The sequence below is a fragment of the Manis pentadactyla genome, chromosome 10 (assembly GCF_030020395.1).
Source record: "Manis pentadactyla isolate mManPen7 chromosome 10, mManPen7.hap1, whole genome shotgun sequence".
Classification (NCBI taxonomy): domain Eukaryota; kingdom Metazoa; phylum Chordata; class Mammalia; order Pholidota; family Manidae; genus Manis; species Manis pentadactyla.
The window spans coordinates 15,011,302-15,037,168 of record NC_080028.1 but is presented as its reverse complement, the minus strand read 5'-3'; the positions used below and the strand labels follow the sequence as shown (position 1 = coordinate 15,037,168).

Below are 25,867 nucleotides of genomic sequence, written 5' to 3'. Positions count from 1 at the left end.
TCTGTAGTGCTTCCTGATTACAAAGTACTTCCAGATTCATTATTTAGCTTGCAATTGAAGCCAGATTGTAAAGAGGTATGATCATTCTCCTTTACTAATGCAGAAACTGAGGGCAGAGCCTATTTCCATTATTCCACAGATATTTATTGTCTACTTCATGCTGAACACTGAGAGGCCGGTCAGGCTACTTGCCCAGTACAGTTGTGGTTTAGAAACATTTGAATTCTCATTCCCATGCCCAATCGCAGGGCAGAGAGCAAGAGTGCAGCCATGTCTCTGGGCACTTAATGCAAGGAAGCGCATACTGGATAGCAGCTCTACCCCGGGGAATGTCCCAGCTGATCGAGATATCAGACAAGGAAGTAGCAAGGGGACACGCACACACCTAACTGTGACACAATGCTCTTCGTGATGTTATGAAAGTTGACTACAGATAATCAAGTGCTATGAAAGTCTGGAGGAGGGGTGATCAGTTGTGCTGGCAAAGGGCGTGGGGAAGGTACAAGGAATTTTCCAGAAGGGCCATTTCGGCTGGGCCATGAAGAACCAGACAGTCTAGGCAGAGGGAGCTGCCTGAGAAAAGCAGGGCTTGTTGGGGGGATGGCAAGCAACCTGGGCTGGCCAGGGCTTAAAGTGTTCACAGGCTCAGAAGACAAGCCTGGAATGGCCAGTTGGGGCATATCTTCTAAAGCCTGCAATGCCCTGCCGAGACTGGAGTGTCATTTCATGCCTCTGTGCTTTTAAGATGTGTCTCTGTGCACACACAACGGCAGTGATGTGTGGGGGTTCTCCTTTGTCTGACAGTGTATCAGGAGTTTGACCACCTCCTGGAGGAGCAGTCTCCCATTGAGTCCTACATCGAGTGGCTGGACACCATGGTGGACCGATGTGTTGTGAAGGTTGGTGAGCTGGACAGGAAGGTACAGTCTTGGGGGCCGCAGCCCTTGCCTCATCCTTGTGACACTGGGTGATACAGAGGCCCACAAAGAGCTGTCCGAATGTCCCTCAGCAGCCACGGAGCCCTTGGGTTCTAAGGAGAGGACTGGGTCCCCCTCAGAGGTCAGGGGTTGCAGAAGCAGGTCTGTGAGTCTTCCTCCTCCAATTCAACCAGGTCAGTGTCTTTTTTATCTGCAGTGTACATTAGGCCCTGACATAAGATTTCATTTTTTAAAGTGTATTTTTGCTGGCTAAAAACAAAAAGTTGAAAACCATTGCTCCATAGCATTGAACTTGGAGAGCCGTAATCTTCCTGTCATTTTTCAAAGAGACAGTAATAAATGAAAGCTTAAGTTGACCACTCTTTAAGACATTCACTTTCTTGTAGGTGGCTGCCAAGAGACAAGGGTCCCTGAAGAAAGTGGCCCAGCAGTTCCTTCTGATGTGGTCCTGCTTCGGCACAAGGGTGATCCGGGACATGACGCTGCATAGTGCCCCTAGTTTTGGTAAGGCCACCCCAGCCCTCCCCGTATCCAGGCACTTTTTCTCTGGGCTTCATGCATGGAGTCTACTCTCCAGAGTCAGCCATGACCTCACATGCTGTCTCTGAGGCCACAGGGACATCACCGGGGAACATATCTATCCCAGAAGGACACAACATTGCTTCAGGGAGAAAGCTGGCATTGTTTGCTATTGTATACAAACCTGAAAATGAAAGACTCACACACTGGTAGTATCATTCAAATTGAAAAAGGGGGTAAGTAGCAGTGGTGGTGTTGCCCTGTGAATGCTGCTTCCATGGGACTGTTTTGCAGAAACTCATACTGTGGACTTCCCCAAGCCTGGGCACATGAAGGAAGCCTCTGAGTTGGAACACTTGCAAATGGCTTCATTGGCATTGCAGCAATGGGTAGACTGAAGTCTCCTTTAACAGCGTGCCCCCATCCTATCTCTAGAAGAGGACTTACATTTATTCTCCCTTGTTTCACTCTCCCCTTGGGTTTGCATCACCTTCCTGCCCTAAGGGCTCAACTACTGTCTTCCGGGGTAATGGGACTGGAAATCTCTGCCCAGAGGTGTTTATAACTGTCTCTGTGGACAAGAATCTAGTCACTGATTTGGGGAGAATGCTGTACTGCATTGCGCAACAAGTTTCCTATTTTTCACGGGCAAGAATGGAAAGTATGCATTGAGTCCAGGCCATTGTTAGCAAAGTGAGGTGGGACTTGAAGGCATTGATCCAGACATTTGAAATCTCAAAACACACTGGCCTCAATTTTTTAGGCATTTCGGCAAAGGGCTGTTGGTAGATTTTCTGGGTAATTACTTCAGTTCTCTATTTTACTTTGCAAGTAGAGATGTGGTTTCATCTCTCATTATCTCCAATTAAACCAATCAGCTCTGGATTTTGCTCTGGGTTTAATTTGACACTTTTCCATCTAGCTTTTTATGGCCTTGTCACCACCATTTTCAAGTTGTGCTATACAACAAAGTGAATATGTGATGAAACAAAGAAGGTGCTATTTTTTCCAAACAGCTCTGTCCATGAAAGACTGTATTTACCCATTTGGAGAAGCGTTTTGTGGTGGATTTCTTTAATCTCAGTCCTGGAAGTTCTCTGAACCTGCCTGCACCATGGCTACAGATGGAAACTGTCTCTGAGCTGTGTATGGAGATGTTCTAGAGACAGCTACCTGAGCAGAGCCATCAGGCATGGTGTGGTGATGGCTTCCAGTTCCGCAGAGTTAGTGGTAGCATGTGTATCTCCGGCTCTGGGAAACTCATTCGTGCATAACTGCTTTCAGTTAGGCGGATGGTTGAAAATATTCGAGATCGTTTTCATTGCTTTAGAATCAAAGAAGTCAACAATATCACACACAAACACATATATACACACACACAAAGCAAGCATCCGTTCCTTGCTTTACCCCTTGTTCCTCAATTTGCTGATTCTTAAACTGATTATGTATATTATCAAGTACCCTTCATCTGACAGGGAAAGAAATTTACAATATTCTTTGAAATTCATTTGTTTTTACCAAAGTAATGGTCAATGTATTAAAAAGGAAGTTTGGAACAGTGGCACAATGGGGTGAAGGGGGTGAATTTATTACTAAGACATACTGTACCTTAAAATGTGTTTGTTTAATTTTGAATCACACACTATTTTAGAATATATTGGAAACTTGGGCAAATGGCAACATGGTCCTCTCTCTTAGAAAAGGAAAGGAGATGTTAACCCACATTCACTTTTACAGTGCTTTTCCAACCCCAAACAGGTTGAAATAATACCTGTTTCCAAGTCCATTTAGCAAACGATCTGAAATGGTCCTGCTCATCCGACTCATTGTGTAGTTGTGCAGCTTGGGGTGACAGGCAAGTTGAAAGAATTTGTGGCAGACAAAAGCCCAGCTCCCCCTTTCTGCCTGTATATGTCAAAGACACAGTTGGTGGTTGTGTTTGGGTCATGTGTTCCCTGTATAAAAACAGCTAATTAGGAAAAAGAGGCCTCTGTTCCCTGGCCCCCTCCCCCAGCCACAGGGGCCAGCTCTATCTATCTTATAACTCCCACACGATCCTCGTCGCTGTGAATGGCGCCGGGCTTGTGTGTCGGCGTGGCGGGCCGACCATCCCAGTGATCCCATGGGGGCTCCATCGCCTCTCCCCCGAGCAGCCCCTTTCAAAGGTGGTTGACTCCTTTCTTCTCCTTAATTCCTTTTCACTCTTTTCTCCCTAATTCCTTCTCACTGAAAGAGCCTATGCTGTGAAATTAAAGTAGCCAGACTTCCTTTCTTTGCTGCAAGCAGCAGTTTCTAGCAAAATCAGCCAGCAGAGGTAGGCTAGCCCGCAATGAACTCTCGGTCCTGAAAGAGCTGAGGAAATTAGAGTTTCAGTTTTTAAACAGCACCGTATTTTCAGTTGACTGCTGTGATTTTAGCGTACAGGACACCTGATTCCAAGTCAGTGCCGGTGCCTCTACCCTTTCACTTTGGCTTCTCGCCAAACGCCCCGTATTTCACTGTTGGAAACACCTGGAAGGCAACAGTGGTTCCCAGGAGTACTTCGCCATAAAACAGTTTCATTGAAAAGCAGCTCCACGTTTGATGGCTAAGGGGCAGGCTTATCATTCCCCAAGTTTTCACTTTTTACACACTTGCTTTCTGGCCTAGCATTAAAGCTTGCTTGCTCTGGCAGGGGCCAGGGAGCCCACAGGGGGGCGGCTCTGTCAGGGAGCAGCTCCCAGACCAAGTGCCCATGGCAGAGCCTTCCAGACGGCTTCTCTATGCTTAGATGTCCTGGCCTGGCTCTCTTAACTCAGAACCTGCTAAACTGCAGGACCTCAGCATGCAAAATGTCACTCAGGTCCTCACCAATCACCAGGAGGAGGGAACTGCTTCTCTGTGTTCAGGAGAGGAAGCAGAGACCCAGAGAAGAGAGGGTACTCACCCATGGATGCACAGCTCAGCTCCCCCTGGAATCTTTCCCATATGTCCTTTCTGCCTTTTCTTCACTGTTAGAAGCTACTGCCTCTTCTAACTTTCTTCAGTTTAATACTACTAATAAAAACAAAGCAACATCTACTGAGGGCCTAGTATACACTAGACATAATATCAGGCACTCTTTCATTCGATTCTCACAACAACCTGCAAGCTTCTGCTATAATACACTCACTGTAACAGAGAAGGAAGCTGAGGTCATGAGGCAAAGGCAGGGCAATGATAATCATTATAACAAATATTTCAGAAGCACATACTCTCATTTAATTCTCATATTAGCTCCACAAGGCCAAGGAATAATAGGTGCCTCTTTACAGAGATGGAAAGGGGGCTTGGAGAATTTTCTTGCCCAAGATCAATTTGGCAAGTCACAGAGCTCCATTTCAAAATCAAATTTTGACCACAAAACCCATGGTTTTTCAATTACCACTATTAAGACAAATACCCTGGGCTCAGATACACGACACAAAAAGGCTAGACAAATTTGTTTAATTCTCACTGGTGTTTTTTTTTTAAATTCATGTTGATGGATTAAAAACATTTTAAAGCAATGAGAGAAAAGAACAATAAATAGACTTATCATGAGTAATAAGAGATGCCAAAGACAACGGAATCATATCTCTTAGGTGTTGAGAGCAAAGAACTGTCAACCATTATTTACAGGTAAGGGCAAAGTAAAGACATATTCAGTTATAATAAGACTAAGAGCACTTGGCACCCAAAGAACTTCCCCTTTTTAAAATAACTATTAAAGGATGCATCACAGCAGAAGAAAAATAAAGCCATATCTAATCTGGGATACAAGAAACAACAACATTCTAGTTATTGCTGCTCTATCACAAATTACTGCAAAGCTTACTGGCTTATTAAAGTAATCTTGTTTTGCTTATGGATTCCGTGAGTCAGACCCACAGAATTTGGGCAGGGCACTGAAGAGATGGCTTGTCTCTGGCTCTGTGGCGTCTGGGACCTCGGATGGGAAAACTCGAAGGCTGGTAGTGAACTGACAGTTGGAGGCTGGAATCACTTGGAGGCTTCCTCACTCGCACGTCTGGTGCCTGAGCTGAGATGACTTGAAGCTGAAGGCTACCTGTAGGGTGCCTCTGTGTGGCTCAGTTAAATTCTCACATGGTGCCTCAGGGCCCCACATATGAGTGTTCCAGGAGGGAAGCTGCCCTGCTGCTTATGACCCAGTCCCAGAAGTTAAAGTGTCACATGCCCTATACTCTGTTGGTCAAAGCAGTCACAAACCTACCAAGACTGAAGTGGGTACACAGACCTCCAGTTCTCCAAGGAAGGAATGTCAGAGAATATGGTGGCCCTCTTTTAAGATAAGAGAACTCATCAAGTTAATATATAAGTTCAGTGAAATTCCAGTCTAACTCTTAACTTTTTTCCTTTGATTTTGACTATCTGATGGTAAAATTCATATGGAAAAGCAAAAGGCTGAGGATAGTAAAGACATTCTGAAGGAATAAGGGACTTGGTTACCTGACATTCAGCTTTGTTGTGGCAGGAGATGGTGTGGGGTCTGACCCAGGCAGGCAAGTAGAGTGATGACTCAGAGCAGAGATGCCCAGGCCAGACTGACACGAAACTTGTCTTAGCTTCTTCAGATCCTTGTTCCCTTGTCTGTCAAAAGAGGATTATGCAGATGACTTATGTGACATAGATGGCATTAAAAATCAGTGGATAAATGTTCTGGGACAAGAACTTTAGGGTAAATAAAATGAAATTAACCCCTTCCCTACAACTTCTGCAAAGAAACATCTATATTAAAAAAAAAAAGAACTTAAACATTTTGGAAGAAAATACAGAATGACATCTTTATGATTGTGGAAGAGATTATTTAAAAAGGCACAAGAGAACAAATCATAGAGAAAATATTGCCAAAATTGACTACCTTCAGGTTTTAAACTTCTGTTTCATAAGCACACCATAAAAAAGTTAAAAGATAAAAAGCCACAGAAAGGGAGAAAATATTTTACAATGCATATAACAAAGGACCAGATAGTCTTGGGTTCAAGTCCTAGATCTGCCACTTAATAATTGTGTGACATTAGACACTTATTTTACCTCCCTAAATCTCAATTTACTCCTCTGCAAGAGGAAGGAATATCACTCAACTCATAGAGTTGTGCTAAGGAGTAAATGTAATAATAAATCTGTAGTGATTAACAGTGGCTGCCACAAAGCAAGGGTTCAAGAAAACGGCTGATTTTGTTTTTAACATTTACAAGGAGAAACACAGCCAAGGTCTGAGTTACTACATGGCAGAGGTGAATCTCAACCTGGGCAATCTGTTCTGGCACCAGTGTGATTACCTACAGTGCTTCCTTCCGCCTTCACGGCTCTCTCTCTCCAGCAGTTCACAGGACCCGTTGGGGGCAAGGGGATGGAAAATTTGGTTTTGGAGACTATATCTCATACTGACTTAGCAAAACCTGCATCTTGCTGAATTCCTAATGGGCTTGAAAAACAGACACAGCATATTGGGGATGGAAGAAGAATGTGGAGAAAGTTCAGGACAAGGGACCTTGACCTTGAGCTCTGTGGGCATGAAGACCAGAGGTTGTGACAGGCTCAGAGAGAGGGGGTATAGGAATAGATGGGCGTGACCTGCTGGGCATCCAGTGGCCTTGGAGTTAAACCAGGATTTTTCTTCCATAGCCTTTCTGGACCAAAAAAATCAATCTTATCTGAAATGAAGGGTGTGTATGTGCAGAAAGCAGGTACAATTAAAAAGGAGAAAATTGATAAATTCCACCAAGGAGTTGTCAAGAATCCCCCAACTGGCCACCATCACTATCTGAGACATAGCTCCCAAGCTCAAATGGTCTTTCTGTGGACCAAGAGCTTTATTTTCCCACCTGTGCTGTGAGGGGACTGAACTGGATGATTTATAGGGAGAATGGGAACAGATTTTGGAGCCAGACCCAACTGAGACAAATCTCTACTTAATTCTGGTGGAGAAACTCATTTCTTCATCTGTAAAAGAGGGTAATATCACCTATCTCACAGTTTAAGAATGAGACCTGTGCCAAGTGCTTAGCAGAGTTCTTGGCACATAGTAAGCATCCAATAAATGGTGTGATGATGATGATAATGATAATATTGACAATGGTGGTAATAGTGGCAGTGACAATGGTGATAGAATAACAAGATGAATCGTGCCAGAGAGTCTCATAAGACCTCTAAAAAGGCAAATGAGAGGGAAATAGAAGTAAGGTCAGCTTGTAGACAGGTAGGTAAGATATTTTGGACATTTCATGGGTCAGTAGGCTATCCACATGGGGATGTTCCACTGGGAGTTTGAAACAAGGGACTAGAGCTGAAGGTTTGGCCCCTCTCATTGACTGTGCCAACCGTGAGTCCTTGATGACAGCAGACAGTTAATTGAGCCCTTGCTTATGTGGATCATTCTACTGTCCATGTCGGTAGCATGACGTGCAAGAAAAGATGATTTTGAGATAATGAATTATCTACTAATTGGGTCGTCTTGCACAAGTACTTGACTTGCCAAATAGGAATAAACATACCTACTTTACAGGGTGGTTGTAGAGATTAAACTAGAGAATATTTAAACTTGGAGCACAGAGACTGGCACATTGAAAAAAATTTTTAATGATCACATTCCTTTTTATGAAATAATCTATTCTAAATTAAAAATGAAGAGTACTACTTGAGAATACCAAATATTTTCAATTTAATACCTTTTCTAAGAACCAAGTGCTAAATGGCAGTCTTAAACATTTAAGGAAATCATGTAGTTTGTTGCAAATTTAAATTTTCAGTTCTCCTAGGTTTCTGGTACATTGATAGATACCAATGAACTAGAAGGCAAACTCCCTCCCAGGGACATCCTTAAAGTCTAATCAGGGAAATAAATAAGATGCTTGTGGAAGAGATAAAACTGAAAGACAGCCAGTCAATAAATGCTGAACAAAGTGAGAGGTGCTCAGATGAGGCCGAGGCCAGGGTGTGTGTGAGAACTCAGAAGTGTTTAGACAGATGGCTCAATGGGAGCCACTTTTGATGAGCTAGACTGAGCAAGGGAAAGATTTACTTGCCACAAACTGTTAATGACACCTTATGCCAAACACTAGACTAGGCTGAGGATACAGCAAAGAAGAGCAACCTGTGACCTTGAGGAGGTCATAACTGAGAGGGGAATGAGAGACTTGAACAGAGCAGTAGAGTACAGGGAACGGGGTCAAGTAAGACTTGACTAGGTGGAGGGAGTGTATGTGAGCTGACGTGCCTTACCTTTCTGTTTGGGTCTTCTCTCACCAGGATCCTTTCACCTAATTCACTTGATGTTTGATGACTACGTGCTCTACCTACTAGAATCCCTGCACTGTCAGGAGCGGGCCAATGAGCTCATGCGAGCCATGAAGGGAGAAGGAAGCACTGGTAAGCCAGCATTTCACTGGCAGTTGCCCTAGTTGGCAGTTTGATTTGTATCCTTACTTCCATGTTCTGTATCTCAAAGAATTTAGTTACACTAAGCAGGTCAAGTGGTGTGAAACCAATAATGTTTTCTCTTCTTTAAAGTGGGTGTGTGGGTATGGGAATTGCATGCCGTGATGGTCATGGGAAACCACTGAAGTGTTTAAAACAAGAGGAGTGACATGACAGATTAGAATATTTTGTTTTTTAAATTCCTTAAAGACCACTTGCCTTGCCCTAAGAACCTCCTCTTTCTCTACCCATAGCAGAAGTCCAAGAAGAGATTATCTTGACAGAGGCTGCCCCGCCAACCCCTTCACCAGTGCCATCATTTTCTCCAGCAAAATCTGCCACCTCTGTGGAAGTGCCACCTCCCTCCTCCCCTGTCAGCAACCCGTCCCCAGAGTACACTGGCGTCAGCACTACAGGTAATGAAAGGTCCAGGCTTTGGGTGGGGAGTTGATATTTAAAGTAAAAGCTTCCTGGAAAAACATTCTTCCCACAGCCCTGCAAGATCAGTGCCAGAACCTGAGAATCTTCCTAGATATATGAATGACTTGCAGTTATTCATTATTTATTTATACATATTCCTTATGCTTCTGTTTTCAAGTTGGCAGATTAAATACATAATAAAATCTCCAACCTCCCAAAACTAAATGATTAAAATGATATAAGACATAAATTAATACACAGAAATTCTTGAAAGTGAGAACAGGAGCGCTCTATGAACCAGAAACCGAGAAGCATCCCTGGAACGTGGGGCAGACAGGCAGCCATATGCTAAGCCATGGTGACCGTAATTGAGGCAGGGGCAATAAGCAAAGTACAATCTACTGTTACGGACTCCCCGAGGAGAGAGCAGTTCCGCCTGATTGGCGGTAACAGGGAAGGGGGTTTGAGCTGGAACTTGATCTTACCTGACAAGGTATAGCAGAAGGGCCTTCTGTGCAGAGGACAGTGCGAGCAAATGCGTAGGGTGGGGAAGTGTGGGGCCTTTTCAGGGAATGGTAAACTTTGGCTCAAATGCAGGTGGTCCATGAAGGAGTCTCATAAGGCTGGAAAGGTAAGTAATAATAGCTAGCTGCTATTATTATCCAAATGTTACTTTGGGATACACAGAGGGCCTTCAAATAATCGTCTCATTTGATTTCACCGTAACACGGCAAAGTGGATACTGTTCCATTTTACGGAAGAAAACTAAAGGGTAAGAAAGGTTAAATTCCTTGTTTGGGTACCACAGCCAATAACAGACATAAATGAGTATCATTCACTGTTATTAAACAAATGTCCTTGCTCACAAGACATATACTGTATGTGAAATATTCAGTAAGTGTAACTCCAGATTATCTCACGGGGTTGCTGCGGGGATCAGGGGAGGTAAGAAAGGCCAGAGCGCCGTGTTACCGGTGGAAGGGCTTTCTGTGATCGGGCCTGTAGAATGAGGGCTGCGGCCAGGAGTTCAGGGGGAGAAGCAGTCACTTTCCTTCCCACCTGAGCTCTGGAGGCAGGACGTAAGCCTTTGAGATGGGAGACTCCAAGGCAGCCCAAAAGGACCAGATGGGCCCATTGCACAGAGAGGAATGGGTACAGGGAAACCAAAGGCAGAGACCACCTCGGCTAGGGGGCCCTGGGTGGGGCTGCGGCAGGCTCGGTGAGTCTGTGATAATCAGTTCATTATCTTTCCACGCAGATCTGCTCTACGATTCTCCCAAGTATCCAAGCACCAGATCTGGGAGTCAACTTCACATCTTCCCTCTCCCTCAACTCCAGTAATAGTTAGGATATGCTACGCTACTGTGACAAATCCAGACAGCCGTGGAATTAGAAATCTATTTCATGCTTGCAAATAGTCCTGCAGGGTGTTTAGGTCAGAGAGGGGGTCCTCTTTAATGCAACCATTTGGAAACACATGTTCCTTCAATGTTAGGCTCCACCATATTCTAGGTAGTGGTTCTCAAAGTGTGGTCTGTACACCAGCAGTTATCAGCATCTCCAGGGAACTTGTGGGAAATGCTCATTATCAGGTCCCATCATAAACCTACTGCATCAGAAACTCTAGGGGCAGGGCCCAGGGATTTGCTCAACACACCTCTGTTTGATTCAGATGCACAGTGGTCCACTGTCTTAGGGCTTTGGCAAGCCTGCAACCAGCTTTCCAGAACTGGAAAAGTGGATACGGAGGAGGAAAATCTGCTCTCTTAGAAACCCTGGCCTGAAGGTGGCACATGTCATTTCCACCTAGAGTCCATCAGCAAGGATTTAGTTACATGTTCTCATGTAACTGCAGAGAGAGGCTAGGAAATGTAGGACAGTGTGTCTCCAGATGGGGAAGGGGGAACAGGTCTGGGAGGCAGCCGGCATTCCCCACCTCACCTCCCAAGTCCAGTTGTTCTAATACAAACCTCCACCAGCCATTCATTCCTTCCTGCCCCACTGCTGCCTCCTGGGGCAGGCTTCCCTGCGTGTCGTGCACATCCACGGTGATTCTCACGCGGGTTACCTGCCTTCAGCCTGCCCGCTGGCATTATTTTCCCAAAGCTGTGCCTCCTCACGGTGCTGGAGCAAAGGGCCCACCGCCTCACACTGAAGCCTCAAAATGCTCCCGTTCTCCAAATCGCTTCTCACGCAGTCCCACTGCCAAGACTGTTCTCCTTCCACTCGCTGATAAGATCCTACTCATCTTCGACATTCCTCTTCCTCCAGAGCCTTATAGCATGGGCTTAGTTATATCCCAATTCTAGTAAGAATAAAACTATCTTCAGAATAGTCTGAGAACTAAATTATATATTTTCTTGAAGACCAAATAAACTGGGTAATTGCCCTATTTTGAAAGCTATTTCTTTCATCCATTCATTCACTCACACATCCATCCATTTAGCCAACAAATATTTCTCAGGTGGCTTCTATGTGCTAAACTCTCCAGATAGCTGGTGATCTGAACAAGAGAATCGTAGTCCCTGCCCCTCAGAGTTTATTGTTTAGAGGTTATGGTTCTGATGAGCAAATGGGCAGTTACAATATAATGTGGTGAGTGCTAAGTAGGGAGAAGGGCTGGGGTGTTAGGGGAGCAAAAGTGGGCCCTCAGCCTGTATTTGAAGGGTCTGGGAATAATGAGAGAAGGTATTCCGGGCAGAGGATGTAAGTAGTGCAAAGGCCTGGAGGCAAAAGGGAGCTTATCATTTTCAAGGTACTTAAAGTATATATCCCAGGAGTCTTTCAATTCATTCCTTCCCTAAAGTTTCCTCTCTCTCCACAACTAGAGATACTCAGAGGGGGAATAAGTAGTTGCTTAAGAGTCTGTAAGGTGCCTGCCCTCTTTTATGCTTTGCCAGGGGCAGAAATTTGCCGATAAACTCAGTGGTCATTTGTCAGGGACTGCTAAGAAGACTGGATTCTTTGGGGTACGGAAAACCAGGGCTGTCAGTAACTGAAATCAGATGGAGCTTTGATTTCACTTTGATTACACAGCTAGAGAGTGTCCTCTTTATGCGAAAACAAGACATTTGATTTTATGATCACCGTATTTGTCTACACAGACACATCTCAAATCATGTTTTGTTTTCTACGTTGAGGAGGAAGAACATGACCCCTTCCCACTTCCCTCCCATTTTTCTCTCCATAGTAGGTTGTTGTAGCTCCTGCTTAAAAGGCTCAGGAAGAGAAGCTATTAGAGAAAAGAATAACTTTGTTCACTGAAAACAAAAAGGGAAGAGAATGTGTTCCTAGCTCTTCAGCTGCTCAGGGGTCCTTCCAAGACTGGATGGAGTTAGGGGGCAGCCACACCAAGCCTCTTGCCTCACTCAGGAAGGAATGAGAACAGTAAGAAGAGCTAGAAACCATTTACATGAATAATCCTGCCCACCCACCCCACCACCAGCACCTGGGGGGGACACACCCATACGTCAGTCAGTGACAACATCCCCACTTCTAAAATAAACAGGGGGATCATGCAAGTGCAATAGTTCTGCATTTTGAAACAGAAACACCTTGAGAGGAACCTTCCTTGCAGTATGGCAGCATATCAAACAAGGAGACTAAGGAAATAAGGGGATGGGAGGGGTGTGAAGGAAGGACTTGTAGGATCTCTTCATAATTCTTACCCGCTAGTGAGTCTGCCTGGCAATGTGCAGGCCTCAAGGTATGGCAGGTGTGATAGTCAAAGCCACAGGAATATCATAAATGTGTCCAGAGATTTCTGCACAATGTGTTCAAGAGTCATAAAAGTAGCTTCTTAGAAATACAAATGTGAAACAGGTTCTCTGCAGATGATTGTAACCTTTGAAGATTTTGGCACATTCCAGCTTTGTTCTCAGATATCTCCAGGGGGCATTAAAAATATCTTCCTGTATAAGACTATGTATAATATTTTTCTCAAGTACCGCTTTTGAAATACTCCATTGCTAAATTAGACTGGATCTTGGCATGCATTGTGGGTCATGGTCCTAGAGGAAACATAATTTCCTAACAACATGTATGGTTTTATAGATATAACATTATAAAGCACAAATTATTTATCCATGACAGACAACTAAACATTAGGAAATCTATTGTGGTAGGCTTCTTAAGTTGGGGGATTTATGCAATTTTTCATTGAACAATATTGCAAATTGGAAAGCAATTATTATAAATCTTCCAAATGCATTTGCCATGTTTCTTTTTTAAAAAGTTAACTTAGCATATGGTTTTCATACCCAGTTCATTTTTTTTTCCATCTTAAAACTGCTGCTTGATTTATATAATACCATTACTTTCCCAAAAGTATCTGAGGTGGTTATCAATTTTTTAAAAAGCAAACCAATTTTTTTTTAAAGGACACAAAGCAGGAAGCAAGATATAAAGTACTAGTGAGAAAAAGTAAACAAAACAACTATTGGCGGCAACAATTGGTTCCAATTTATTAACACCTTAAATGAAACTTTATGTGGCCAAGTTATTTTATTGGGTTTCCAGCACACACTGAGTGTCGGTGCTGCACTGATGTATGTATTACCAAGTTTGACTTATTGAGAGTCAAGGCCAATCAGGAATCTACAGCTCTTCCACATATCAGTGTCTCACTTCTGATGGACACTCACCCATTTTTTAGCCGTGAAAAGGAAAACAGTATTAATTCTGATGAGCACAAAGAGAAAATTAATTAATTGCACATACCTTTCAGCACCCTTTGATACAAGGACTAATGAATACAAAGTAGTATAGAGATGAGTTAGGATTCACTAAGGAAAACAGCCGCTCTGCTTATCTACATCTCTGTCTAGTTCTATGTCCATACCTACATGTACTTCTAAATATCTTTTCTTAAGACTGTATTCATTGTTTTTAAAAAGGGGTGGGGGGTGGGGGGCTGGGAAAGGAAAGGAAAGGAATATCAGGCACCTAAAACTGAACCTGACACGTGACCAGTTTTGGTTGTTTGAGCATTTTAAAGTCTATGGCAATCAATGCCATGGAAAGAGACTGTTTAAGGATTTCATTTCAGCAGATTTCCACAAAATAGAATCTAGCCCATTTATCCATTTTTCTTCTTCTAACTTTGTGGGCTTGCCACCTCCCTCATGGCCCAGAGAAGTTCAGAAACTTTAACTCTGTAAGGAAAACTGGCTCTTGTCCACCTCAGGAATATGGCAGGTGGTGCCAAACTGACCAGCCCACTTAACAGGACATTGAGCTGCAGTTCTTTAATGCCATTTAAAGCAAATGTCATTGAAGCTCCCACCCTGTCCAGGTCAGGCCACCGAGGGCTCTAAGACCTTGTTTATGGTGTCATGTTAAGTATTCCGCAGCAAGGACAATAAAAGTTAACTATTAAACTCATGTTTTCAACTTCGCACCACGGGTTCCCTGCAACACAAAACCAGCAAATTAAATCATTGAGATGCTAGAATGCCTTAAGAAATAAAGGCAAATTCCTCATAAATGGCCTTAACTGTAGAACATCTGGCCTGCCCAGCTGCGTTTTCTCTACATCATTTGAGGATGTAACAAAGATAACTGGCCCCTAGTCTTTCCAAATAACAAAAGCTCAGTTATTCTGAGGGCAGCCCAAATGAGCGGGATGCGGTGGGCACTGAGGCCCTGCCGGAGCCCATGACGACACATCCACAGAACCTCGGGGTTGTCCCTGCCAGGGCACTCCCCCGCCTCCATCCCTGCTGCCTCCTTTTCCCTAAAGGAATGGAAGTAGGAAAAATAAGCTGGGATTGAAAATAAATTGTTCAATCTGCTCTTGACTTCACATCCTCAAAGTCTTGGATTGGTGCTTGGACCTTTGGATTCGCCTCTTCACCCATTTGTTCACTCTGCATTCTGTGTCTGATCTGTGCCATGCCCTGGGGACACAGAAGTGAAAAAACAAGCAGAGCGAATGCTTCCATGATACTTAATTTTCGTGGGTAAGAGAGTCAATACCAAAGTAAACCACCGGTAAATATGCAATTTCAAATGGTCATAATGAAAATAACAGTGTGCTACGGAATAGTATAAATGGGGCCCCAGCTTACATGGTGGTTAGAGAGGGCCTCTCTGAGGAGCTAACACTTATCTGAGACCTTAATTATCCCAAGGAAACAACCACATAAAGATGGGGGTGGGGAGAGGAAGAAAACATTCAGGCAGCAGCATGTGCACAGGCCTGAGGCAGAAAAGAGCCCCGGTATGGTGGGGAGTGAATCGTGAATATAAATAAGGGAGAGAGTGGCAGGAGAGAAAGCTGCCAGGTAGGTGGGGGCCAGATCATGAATCAACGTCTCTCTAGGGACATGGATTCATTTGCTGCCTCTGGTCAGTTTTGTCCATCAGATTTTGGCCACAGAACTATTGATAAAGTGTAAGTCAAACAGATGAGGTTCCCAACTTCAGCACGTATTCTCCTTAAGCAGCACTACCTTGAGGGTAGATGATAGCCAGTGGGGCTATTTTACAGATAGATGAAATCTTTCCCTGTTCAGTCTTGAGGCTTACATGACACAGTTACATGTCAAGCAACTGTTCAAATAGAATTTTCTGTGTGATGGCAAGTGTTTTTCTTAATCTGAGCCATTCAAAGGAGTAGATAACTAACCACATGTGGGTACTGAGCACTTGAAATGTGGCTAGTGCAATTAAGGAAGTGAATTTTTAATTATAATTTATTTTAATGAATTTTAATTTTATAGCCGCCTGTGGCTTGTGGCTACTGCATAGGGTGGGCAGATCTAGAAACTAGACAAACTTGAAGGAGCTTATTTTTTAGGAGTATACTAATAAAAGGCTTAGGTTAGCTCAAAAACTGAGCAACCTCTGTGATGGTTCATGGAATCCTACTGGGGAAAAGGTTCAAACAGTTTGGTTCAAGATCTGAAGGAGGGGTATGGCCAGGTAGCCTGGGAAATAGTCTAAATGTTCAAATCTGTGCCAGAATTCACAGCTTCTGATTTTTAGTGGCCCTTAGCATGCAGGATACCTGCCCGGAAGCACTGTGTTAATAGAGCCTTGCTACTTAAGGCATGGTCCATGACCAACAGCGCGGTCATCGGTTAGAAGCATGTTATAAATGCAGAATCGCTGGCTCAATTCCCAAACGACTGAATCAGAATCTGCATTTTAAGTTCTTCAGTGATTCAAATGCACATGCCAGCGTGAGAAACAACTATTGTCAGGGAAAAGCTCTGGAGTTGGACGGATCTAGGTTCAAATCCCAATTCTGCTTACCTTGAGCAGTCCTGAGCCTCAATTTTCTCACCTGAAAAAGGAGGTAATACTACCTACTGCAAAAGGTTACTGTGGAGATCCAAGAGTCAGTGTATGAGAAGAAACTAGCATGAGGTCTGGTTTATGTTGGCTATTCATTCATTCAAAGAATCATTACTGATTGCTTGTTGTATTCCAAACACCCTTCCTGTCCTGTGTTTAAAACCCCTTCCAGGCAAAAAAAAAAAAAAAAAAAAAAAAAAACTCCGGGAAGAAGAACATTTTGCTGAGGATAGGAAGGAAAGGAAATGTCCCTCTGCTGCAGTTTTAACACTGTAACCTGGACAGCAACCTTCCTCTGTAGTTACAGGATCTTTATAGTATCTCACCCATCAGGACCTTCCTCAGACTTTTAAGTCGAGATGGGAGAGTGGGAATGGGAGAATAAGAGAAAGATGTGGGAATTAGACAAATAGGGAAGGTTTCTTATTGTTTTACCAACAAATAAAAGCATTGGAGCTGTCTTAAAAATTAAGCACAACTGTTAACCGCACAGATTTTCTTTTATTACTTTCCCTGAAAAGCAGCAGCAGCAATTCTCACTGGAGGTCCCACTGGTAGGAAAGGGAATGCAAGGGGTGTTCTTTCTGCTCCCCAGGCAAAAGGGTTTCTCACCCAAGCCAGTAGGTGTTAATCTGCTTAAGCCTGCCTGAGTGGATCTGTTAGATTGCTGGCACATGGCCATTTAGGGGTTTTGTTTCCCAGACCACAGGAGCCCATTTTTCCAAGAGTTCCACTAGCTTTTTGTTTGATAACGTCTATTTCTAGCAGCATTTACTCCTTCAACAACAAATTCAATAGAACAAAAATTTACTGAACACCTACTATTTGGCAGACCCTCTGTTGGGGATACAGAGATGAATAAGGAACGGTCGCTGTGCTCCGGGAGTGCACACAAAAGTAACTTCTGCTGCATTCTCTCAGGTGATGGCTATTATCACCCGTCTTCCTACTGCTTGGGGACAAAAAGGAAAATCCTCTGGCTTCCTTAGCTGCCCTCATAAATACCCACTGACCTCGCTGTGCTCTCCCGAGTCCCAGGGGCTTGAAGGGTTAATTACTTGCTTGCTGTGCCTGGTTCATTGTTCTCCCAAACTTCCCAGCCCCCTCCAATTCCACTTCCCATTGTAAAATGTGTTTAATATATTTTAATAATGTTTTCACAAGGCAATACACATTCATTATAGAAAAATACAGACAAGCAAAATAAAGCAAAAATTTTAAACCATACTCGATCCTACCACCTAGAGATCACTTGTTTTAATAAAAAGGATCCTTTTTAAAAATTACCATAGTAATATAATGTCAGAGGAAGTGCAAAATATAGAGGAGGGCAGTCACATAGAACTCAATCATCCAGCAAATGATTATTTGGAGGATTTTGCCTTCCAGTCCTCTTGCAGTTGTTATAAATTATTCTAAATGGTACCTAACAGAGAGCCCTGCAAAAATCATTATCTTTTTGTATATGATGTACATATGCAAACAAGGAAGGGAGAACTTTTAGCTATACTGGTGAATAAGGACACCTATGATTTTATTTTAAAAACATGTTTATAAGTTTGCTGTAATTAGTTAAATTACTGCGAGTCAAACATTTCGTCCCTGGAGACGGAATCTGACCCAGGAAACATATCTTTCTTCCTGGGAATCTGAAATGGGACCTATACAAATTTCTACTTTAAGGCAGTCGGATATAAGAATACCTGAATTCGTGATGAAGAGTGCTGGAATATCATGAAAAGCTTACCCCGTGCCAGGCTCTTTGGCAAAGAGCTAATCCTGAAAACAGTCCTGCAGGATAGATATTATCCTTGTTACACAGATGATGGAAAAGGAAGGCTCATAAAGTCCGAGAGGCTTGCCTGAGAGCTTGCAGCAAGTATGCGGCAGAACTAGGACCCAGAGTGAAGAGACATTAGGGTAGAGAGGGTGGAAAGCAGGAGAAGGAGCAGGGCTCAGAGCCCCGCTGGGCCGCCCACTTGCCAGGGAACCTTGGGCAAGTGTCACATTCCAAGTTTCCCTGAACTGGACTTCCGTCTGCTGCCACCAGCCTGAAATCAGTGCTGACAGGAGGAAGAGTCCCAAGCATCCAGACGTGGAGTCCGCCGTAAGGGCGCTGCTGAGGACCTGCTGAACAGTTGAGGTGCCTCCTTAGGAAGGCAGCTGGGAGGAATTACTGCTGGGTTTTAATTCCAAGACAGTGTACTCCTAAGCAATTTGTTAACTATCTTATGCTCCTGACTTGTCAAGTTTCCCTTGTTACACTGACTCCTGGAAAACTCTGAACCATATTTACTGACCTCCTATAGGAAGAACTTGGGCCTTTAGGGTATGCACGTTTCCGGGTATGCATGTTTTGCCTCATTCCTGATTATACCTTTTGCTCCAATTTTGTTTTAATTTCTTCTTTCACTTCCACTTTCATATTAATTTCTTGAATTTTCTGGATTCCTATGCACTCCCTGAAATTTTTTGAGATGTAACCCTCATCTGTGAACTAGGGATAATATTTCTCTTAAGAGTATCTGTAAAGCACTTAGCACAGTGCCTGGTCCATATTAGGCGCTCAGTAAATGGTGTCTCCTTTCATGCACTTGTACTGAATCTTTGTCACTTGATTTTAAAAAGGAGGACATTATTTGCATTCCAAGACTCCAGTTTACAAACGGATTCAATACAGAGCTCTTGTAACAATCAGCAAATGTATTTAAAGTAGGATTCCATTTTCACCTACCTTTAAGTGTGTTCCTCACTGAGTCTTTGTCACATACCTGGCACAGGGCCGATCCACCAGCTCTTTGCTTTCTCCTGTTCCTTGTCAATGCAGCTAGTCATGTGTTATTTGCAACTTCCTTGGGATGGAATGGACTGAATCTTTCAAATGAAAACCTTTATCTTCCCAGAGGGATTTTAAGATAGAAGTAGTCTGCTGCAGAAAATACAGAATTGGAGAACCAAGTTTTCTTTTACTTCCATCTTAAAAATAGACTCCCTTAACCAATTCAGTTTTCCATGTATCTGTCACGGGTGTTGAATCCCATTCCCTCTACCTTCTAAAACAGATATAATTATTTCCATTATACCAACATCTAAAACTTATCAGAAATTAAGTCAAAGAGTTGTCATGCTATTAGTGATTTCTTAAATTCCCATTTTTAAAATTCTAACCATCTCTCAAAATTCTTAAGCATTTTTATGAATTTTTATGAAGGTTTTAAATTTTCTCAGTTTCTTTTCCCAGTCCCTAGCACTTCCAAGGTATCCAATTAAAAAGTAAATTAATGGCATTAATAACACATATGGAATAGGTCACCGTTAAGGTCACTGTCTAATAATCTTCAAAAAGACCTGGGCAGGCAGAGCCCAATAATCTACTTAAGTTTGCTTAAAGCAATTTGTTGGATCCTTAACACCTGTTGAGTTGATTGTTGAGAAGTTTTTTTTTTGCCATGTCTGTCTGAGCTACATTGCCCCGACTTTCTTTTGTCCTCTCTCTTTCCCCTCCTCCATCTCATTCTTCCTATCTTTCTTTTCCCTTTTCTTCCTTTTAAATGTTGTATTTAAAGTCTGTGGCCACCAGGCTCTGTGCTAATAAGCATCAGGGATCCGACTGTGGTAGGCACCATGAAGGAATATAGTGTAACATTGGATCTGACTTAGTCTGGGGTTAGGAAACAGCTTCTCTGCCTTGAGATATGAAGAATGAGTGGGTATTAAGGGAAGAGTGAGGGTTCCAGGCAGCAGAAAGAGCATGTGCAAAGGCCCTGCGGTGCTGGGAATCATGGTGCTCTGGAAGAAGTGAAAGATACTGTGGCTGGATCAGATGGAACCAAGGCAGGGATGGGGGTTGCTTCTGGTGGAGTCAGCGAGGAGCGAGGACACAGACACATGCTCTGTGAAGAGTTTGGCTTTCAGTTTCAGAGCAATGGGAAGCCTTAAAAGTGTTCTTGGGAAGAAAGAGGGTACAAGAACTGTGTCAGGGACGTATGCATCTTCACTTGTGCCTGCAGGACCGATGCAGTCATACACGTGGTCTCTAACGTACACGGTGACGACAGCGGCCGGGTCCCCAGCTGAAAACTCCCAGCAGCTGCCCTGTATGAGGAATTCTCATGTGCCTTCGTCCTCCGTCACACACAGGATCCCAGTTTACCACCACAGAGAGGAGCACGGGTAGGTGGCTGTCCTGGGACATTGGCTTACTTCTCGATTTGATTTTAAAGAGTATGGTTTACTTAGCGGCTGTTTTCTTAAAGGACAGGAAGCACCACCCTTTGCTGAGTGGCTCAGCACCGTGTCTAAGCATGGCATGCAGTCCCCACAACCACTGGGTGAGGCAGGTGGTAGTGACCATGTTTTACACAAGAGGAAACTGAACTTGATTATTTAAGTCCAGTCCCCCAGGTCACACAGCTTGTGAATGTGGGGCCCAGACTGAGCATCTGTCTGCCTCCAAAGCCTGTTCTTCCCTCTTTACTCCTTTCCTCTCAACACTGCCTCTTAGTGGCCCTTTGTGCTCTTTGTGGCCGTGTGAAGCTCCATAGTAGGTCTGGGTTTGTGTGACTGGCTTAGAGGAGGGCTTCCCCACCTGAGGGCTGGATGTCCCCCAGGGATGGCAGGTACAATGTGGCTCGGCATCCCTGGGGGGTCTGGTGGTGCTTTAGGCCCTGAATAAATAAATCATTCATTTTGTTCATATTTTTTTCCAAATCAATGTAGTACTGTTGCTGCAGTGAGTAACTACAAGTCTGTTTGAAAATGTTACCTGAATCGTAGTAGCTTTCTGCCATCATGCAGTGTCTTTATCAGAAGGCACTAATTGTACAACGTCTAACGTGCAGTGATCTGATAAACACTTGTGAAGTTAAAAAGGGCCCTTATCTCCGAGAAGAGGAGACTGTGCCATGTGGGTGCAGCGAGCCTCACAAACCAGATGCCCACACACCACGGAGGACCTGGGAGGAGGAGGAGGACCCCGCGGGTCCCCTGCACTCGCTGGCCCAGCGTAGGCAGCAAGGGGACCCCTCTGAGGGCGGGTGCTGGCCTGGCTGCTGATATCCTTGCATTTTTAGGTCCAGGTGACCCAAGCAGTCAGGCGGGCAGCCGCAGTTTTCTCTGGGGACCTCTTAGAGTGTCTTCTCATACATTAAGAATAGACTTTGAAAATTATTTCAGAAAGCTTTTGGATTCTGCAGGAATGGTGGAACAGACACCCACATGGTCATGTGTCAGCATGTGTCTCGTAAAGATCTTAGTAAGAGGAACAGTGATAAAAATTTCCAGTGTTTCCATAGGACTTTCTATTTGATAGAGTCTCTTTACATATATGACCCCCAGAATAACCATGTGCAGCATTGCTACAAATGTGAGAAACAAGGCTGCCAGCAGTTCGAAGCCCCACAGCTGGAGAGTGGTGGAACCCCAGTCTCGGCGCCTGGCTGACCCAGCCGTGGAGTTTTCTTCCACGAACATATGACATCCTTCCCCACACTAGGGAAGCAGAGACCTGAACAATACAAACACATAAATCCCAAAGTAATTTCTTCTTTTTCCCCTACCTGCCTTCAGGCTCTACTGTGAGGCTTTCTTAGCAGGAGTAGAGGTTTGCAGCCCTAATTAGGTTTTGCTCCGAGCTAGCTTTCACCCCGGAGCCCTCACCAGGTGGCAAGGGAGGTGTGCTGCGGGGAGAAGGCAATCAGCCTGGGAGTTTAAATTCACCACAACAAAGCCAGACTGGAGAGGGCAAAAATGAAAAAGAAGAAAAATCCAGAAAAAAAGAAAGAAAGAAAGAAAGAAAGAAAGAAAAGAATGACAAAAAGGGAAAAAGATAGATGAGGTTGATTTCTAAAGGTGTCACACCAGTCTGTTCTCCTTGCTGTCACTCACACTGGTCCCCACGGTCCTGCGTTTCAGATACCCAGGAAGCTACGACTACGGGAGCTATGGCACCCAGCACCCTCCAGCCATGCAAAGCCAGTACCCGGGCCTCCCCCACGACACGGCCGTCTCTGGGCCGCTCCACTACGCCCCTTACCACAGGGGCTCTGCACAGGTGAGTGGCGGGTCTGCCTGCTTGCGGGGCTCACACACCCAGTGCCAGGTCTCGTCACTGTAACGTGATTAATTAGCACCTCTGTATACAGTGTGTGCGGCCCGTGTGTCACCAAGGAGAGGATGGTCTTGCCCTGCAGTGGCTGCCCACAGCGGGTGCTCCAGCCGCGTGCATGTTCCACTCTCTCTTGTGTCTTTAGTTCTGCCCTCTCTTTGGCCTCTTTAATGCCAGGACCCAATCAACTGCAATGTCTGGGGCCCTTTTCTGGGCAGCCACACTCACACTGGCCCTTTTTGTCTCCTTTCCATCACCATCTCCCAGGTGTAGAGCCTCATCAAGTCCTGTCAGGACTATTGACATCATTCTGTCTCTTGGTCTCATGTCTGTTCCTTTGCAGTCCCACCTACACACACAATCTTACCAGAGGAATCCTCCTGAGACAGACCCTTTATCAGATCATCCTCAGGCCACACATTCCCCTTGGCCTTTCACTGTCTAACCAGCCAAACTGACCCTCTGTGGCCTGTGGTGAATGGGAATCATGGCTGCACCTGTAACACCAGCATCGGGCGTGCTGCTTGTCTTAGACACTTCCCCGTGCACTGGCCCCAAGCTCAGCTGGGCACCCATTCCAACCATGTCCACACCCTCAGGGTCTCTGCTCCCTGCTATCCTTGCCGCAGCCTCAGGTCTTTAAACCTAGACGATGACAAAAGTCTTCCATCGGCCTCCGTGTCACTAAACGTGCCCCATTTCTGGTCCATCCCTGACACTGCAGCTGGAGGACTCTTTTAGGAAGAGTCCAGCTGGCCATAACACTCTCTGTCTTTTGCACGTCATCCCTTTCAGAGTCACGTCAGTTCTTGAGCATGTCTCTCAAGCCTCGTTACTGTCTGGCCTCGGCCTGCCTCTCTGGCCTCCCAAGCACACCCACCCCATCTTTGCTTCAGCTGTGCCAACCCATTTCCGGGCCCCTGAATGGGCAGTTTGCCCTGTGTCTCTGCAGATATGGATGGCTCCCTCAGACTGAGATTCTCTTCCCCAGCCTCTTCTGCTTGTTCAGGACATGCGTCTCACGGTCTTGGCATTTCCTGGCACTACCCCTTCCTTCCTCCGTGACTTTGTCAGGTGCCACTCCTCAGACCCACGTAGCACCTGGGCTTCCCTCTGTCGGCACTGCTTCTCACACCCCGTCCCAGTCCCTGACACTCCTGACTTCCGCAGACCCCCGAGCTCTGCAGGCAATAACGAAGTCTAACATTCCCAGCTCACGGGACGTGGTACCTATCAAAAAGAGCAGCCAGCTTTGACTGAACACTGGTCACGTGCCAGGCACTGTCCTGAGCACATTACCCTTTGTCATGGTAACCCTTGCCAGAAAAGCAGTGAGAGAACTTGCCCGAGGATTTGAACCCAGGCAGTGTGACCCCATGCCCCCCTCTCTCTGCCACCTCTCATATGTTGGCATTCACTCAGTGTCTATTAAACAGATGAGTAAACGGGGGTGTGTGTGTGTGCACAAACAACAGTATGGCGTGCCAGGGGTGCTCACTCATACTGCAGGTTGGGAGCCGGGGAGGCGGGCATGATGAGAGCTCTGCTAGGGAAGATGAGAGCTCTCCAGCACTCAGGAGGACCCGAGGGGCCCAGGAGAGGCAGGGAGCTGTTAGGAAGCACTTGCAGGAGTCCAGAGCAGAGATGGCAGGACCTGAGGGAGGATGGAGGCCACAATTACATCAGCTGGCAGCACACAGGCTTGCCCCCAGGGAGGGCACAAGGAGAATGTACCTGCAATACAAGGGCATGCAGGGCAAACAGGTGTCTGTTTTGATTTCCATCTGCAGTACCAAGGGGAGCCCTGGTATAATCCCCAGGCAGGCCAAGAAGTTGATGCCACTAAGTCATCACCTGGGGCATTCATTAGAGGCCTCCAGCTGCGTCACGCAGAGACGCCAGCCCCTGAGGTGCTGCTCCTCTTGAGAGCAGAGGCGGCGCTCCTCACTGTGACCCGCGAAATGACTTACAGCTGCTACCATAGATGGGCCACACTTACAGGGTCTCAGCAGCTCATTCATTCCTTCCTTTGGTCCTCACGTGATTGTTGGGGGCCCACTAGGTGGCCAGAACTGCTCTCTTCTCTGAGAATACAGTGGAGGATGAGAATGAACTGTGGGCCTGCTTCGGGAGAGTCGTGCTCCAGTAGGGGACACTAGTGTAGTCAGCAGCAGTGGCCAGATGAGGCCGAAGCCCCAAACCGCAGCTCCTGGTCTGGCCTTCCTTCTTGTTTCACTCCCTCATCCCTCCTTGTGAAATTTCTGGAGCTGATTTTTCTGGGGTGATATTTTTAAAGTCATTGCCATAAAAAGAAGCCAGGGTCTCCCAAAGGCCGTGTCCCTGGTGATCAGAGATAGGCCTGCAGTATCCGCTCTGGAAGCCACAAGGGTCCCTGACTAGAGCACCATCTATCATTTAATAGCTAGTCTTGGCTGGAGGGGTAGAGAACTAAACGAAAGCCCAGGAAGAGCCCTCTGAATTCAGACTAGGTGTGGGAGGTGGCGGGTCCTTGGCCTGCCCCCTCAGCACCATGCCCTGTGGCTCTTAGACGAGGACTTTGGACAACCTCTTACCCCGTCACACACTCCCACTGTATGGTTGATGCCTCCATTTGTAAAGGGGAGGGGGGGTGGATAGAAGTTGATATATTTTTTAAATTTTAAATTATTTCTTTTTATTGAATTATAATTGACATATTAGTTTCAGGTGTACAAGATAGTGATCTGTAATATTTTTATACATTACAAGATGGTCACTAAGACAGGTCTAGTTACCATCTGTCACCATACAAAATTACAGTATTCAAGAGAAGTTGATTAAATCACATCTCTACCCAGGTTGGTGGGTGAGGTCAGCGCTTCTGGGAAAGTAATGTCCAAAGGCAAGAATCCTTTGTTTTGTTTTTCAATAACAATTTTGCATCAAGCTCTGTCTTAGGCAATTTCAACTACACAGATTTAAGGTCAATTTTCATAGCAACCTCAGGAAGAAGGCATTTTTTCTCTACTTTTTAAAAGTGAGGGAACAGCCTCAGCAGGTCATTTGCCTCAGGTCATGCATCCAGCGAGTGACAAAGCAAACTCAGGCAAATTCCCCAGGGGCCGGGGCAGCACTGAACACCACGCCAGTGTGTACTGTAGAGGGTGGG

The 25,867-nt window shown here is 45.1% G+C and overlaps 1 protein-coding gene across 2 annotated transcripts in view; it reads left to right on the top strand.

The window, feature by feature from the left end:
• Nucleotides 1-25,867, top strand: part of RFX4 (regulatory factor X4) — a 142,451-nt gene that overhangs the window by 109,726 nt on the left and 6,858 nt on the right. Inside the window, exons 12-17 of one of the 2 annotated variants that reach the window (XM_036891502.2) lie at nucleotides 805-899; nucleotides 1,325-1,442; nucleotides 8,727-8,846; nucleotides 9,152-9,310; nucleotides 20,624-20,786; nucleotides 22,527-22,665. In XM_036891502.2, coding sequence (XP_036747397.2) covers nucleotides 805-899; nucleotides 1,325-1,442; nucleotides 8,727-8,846; nucleotides 9,152-9,310; nucleotides 20,624-20,786; nucleotides 22,527-22,665 — 794 coding nt within the window. Of the gene's footprint in view, nucleotides 1-804; nucleotides 900-1,324; nucleotides 1,443-8,726; nucleotides 8,847-9,148; nucleotides 9,311-20,623; nucleotides 20,787-22,526; nucleotides 22,666-25,867 lie in introns of both variants that reach the window. The other variant, XM_036891501.2, reaches the window with a different exon arrangement.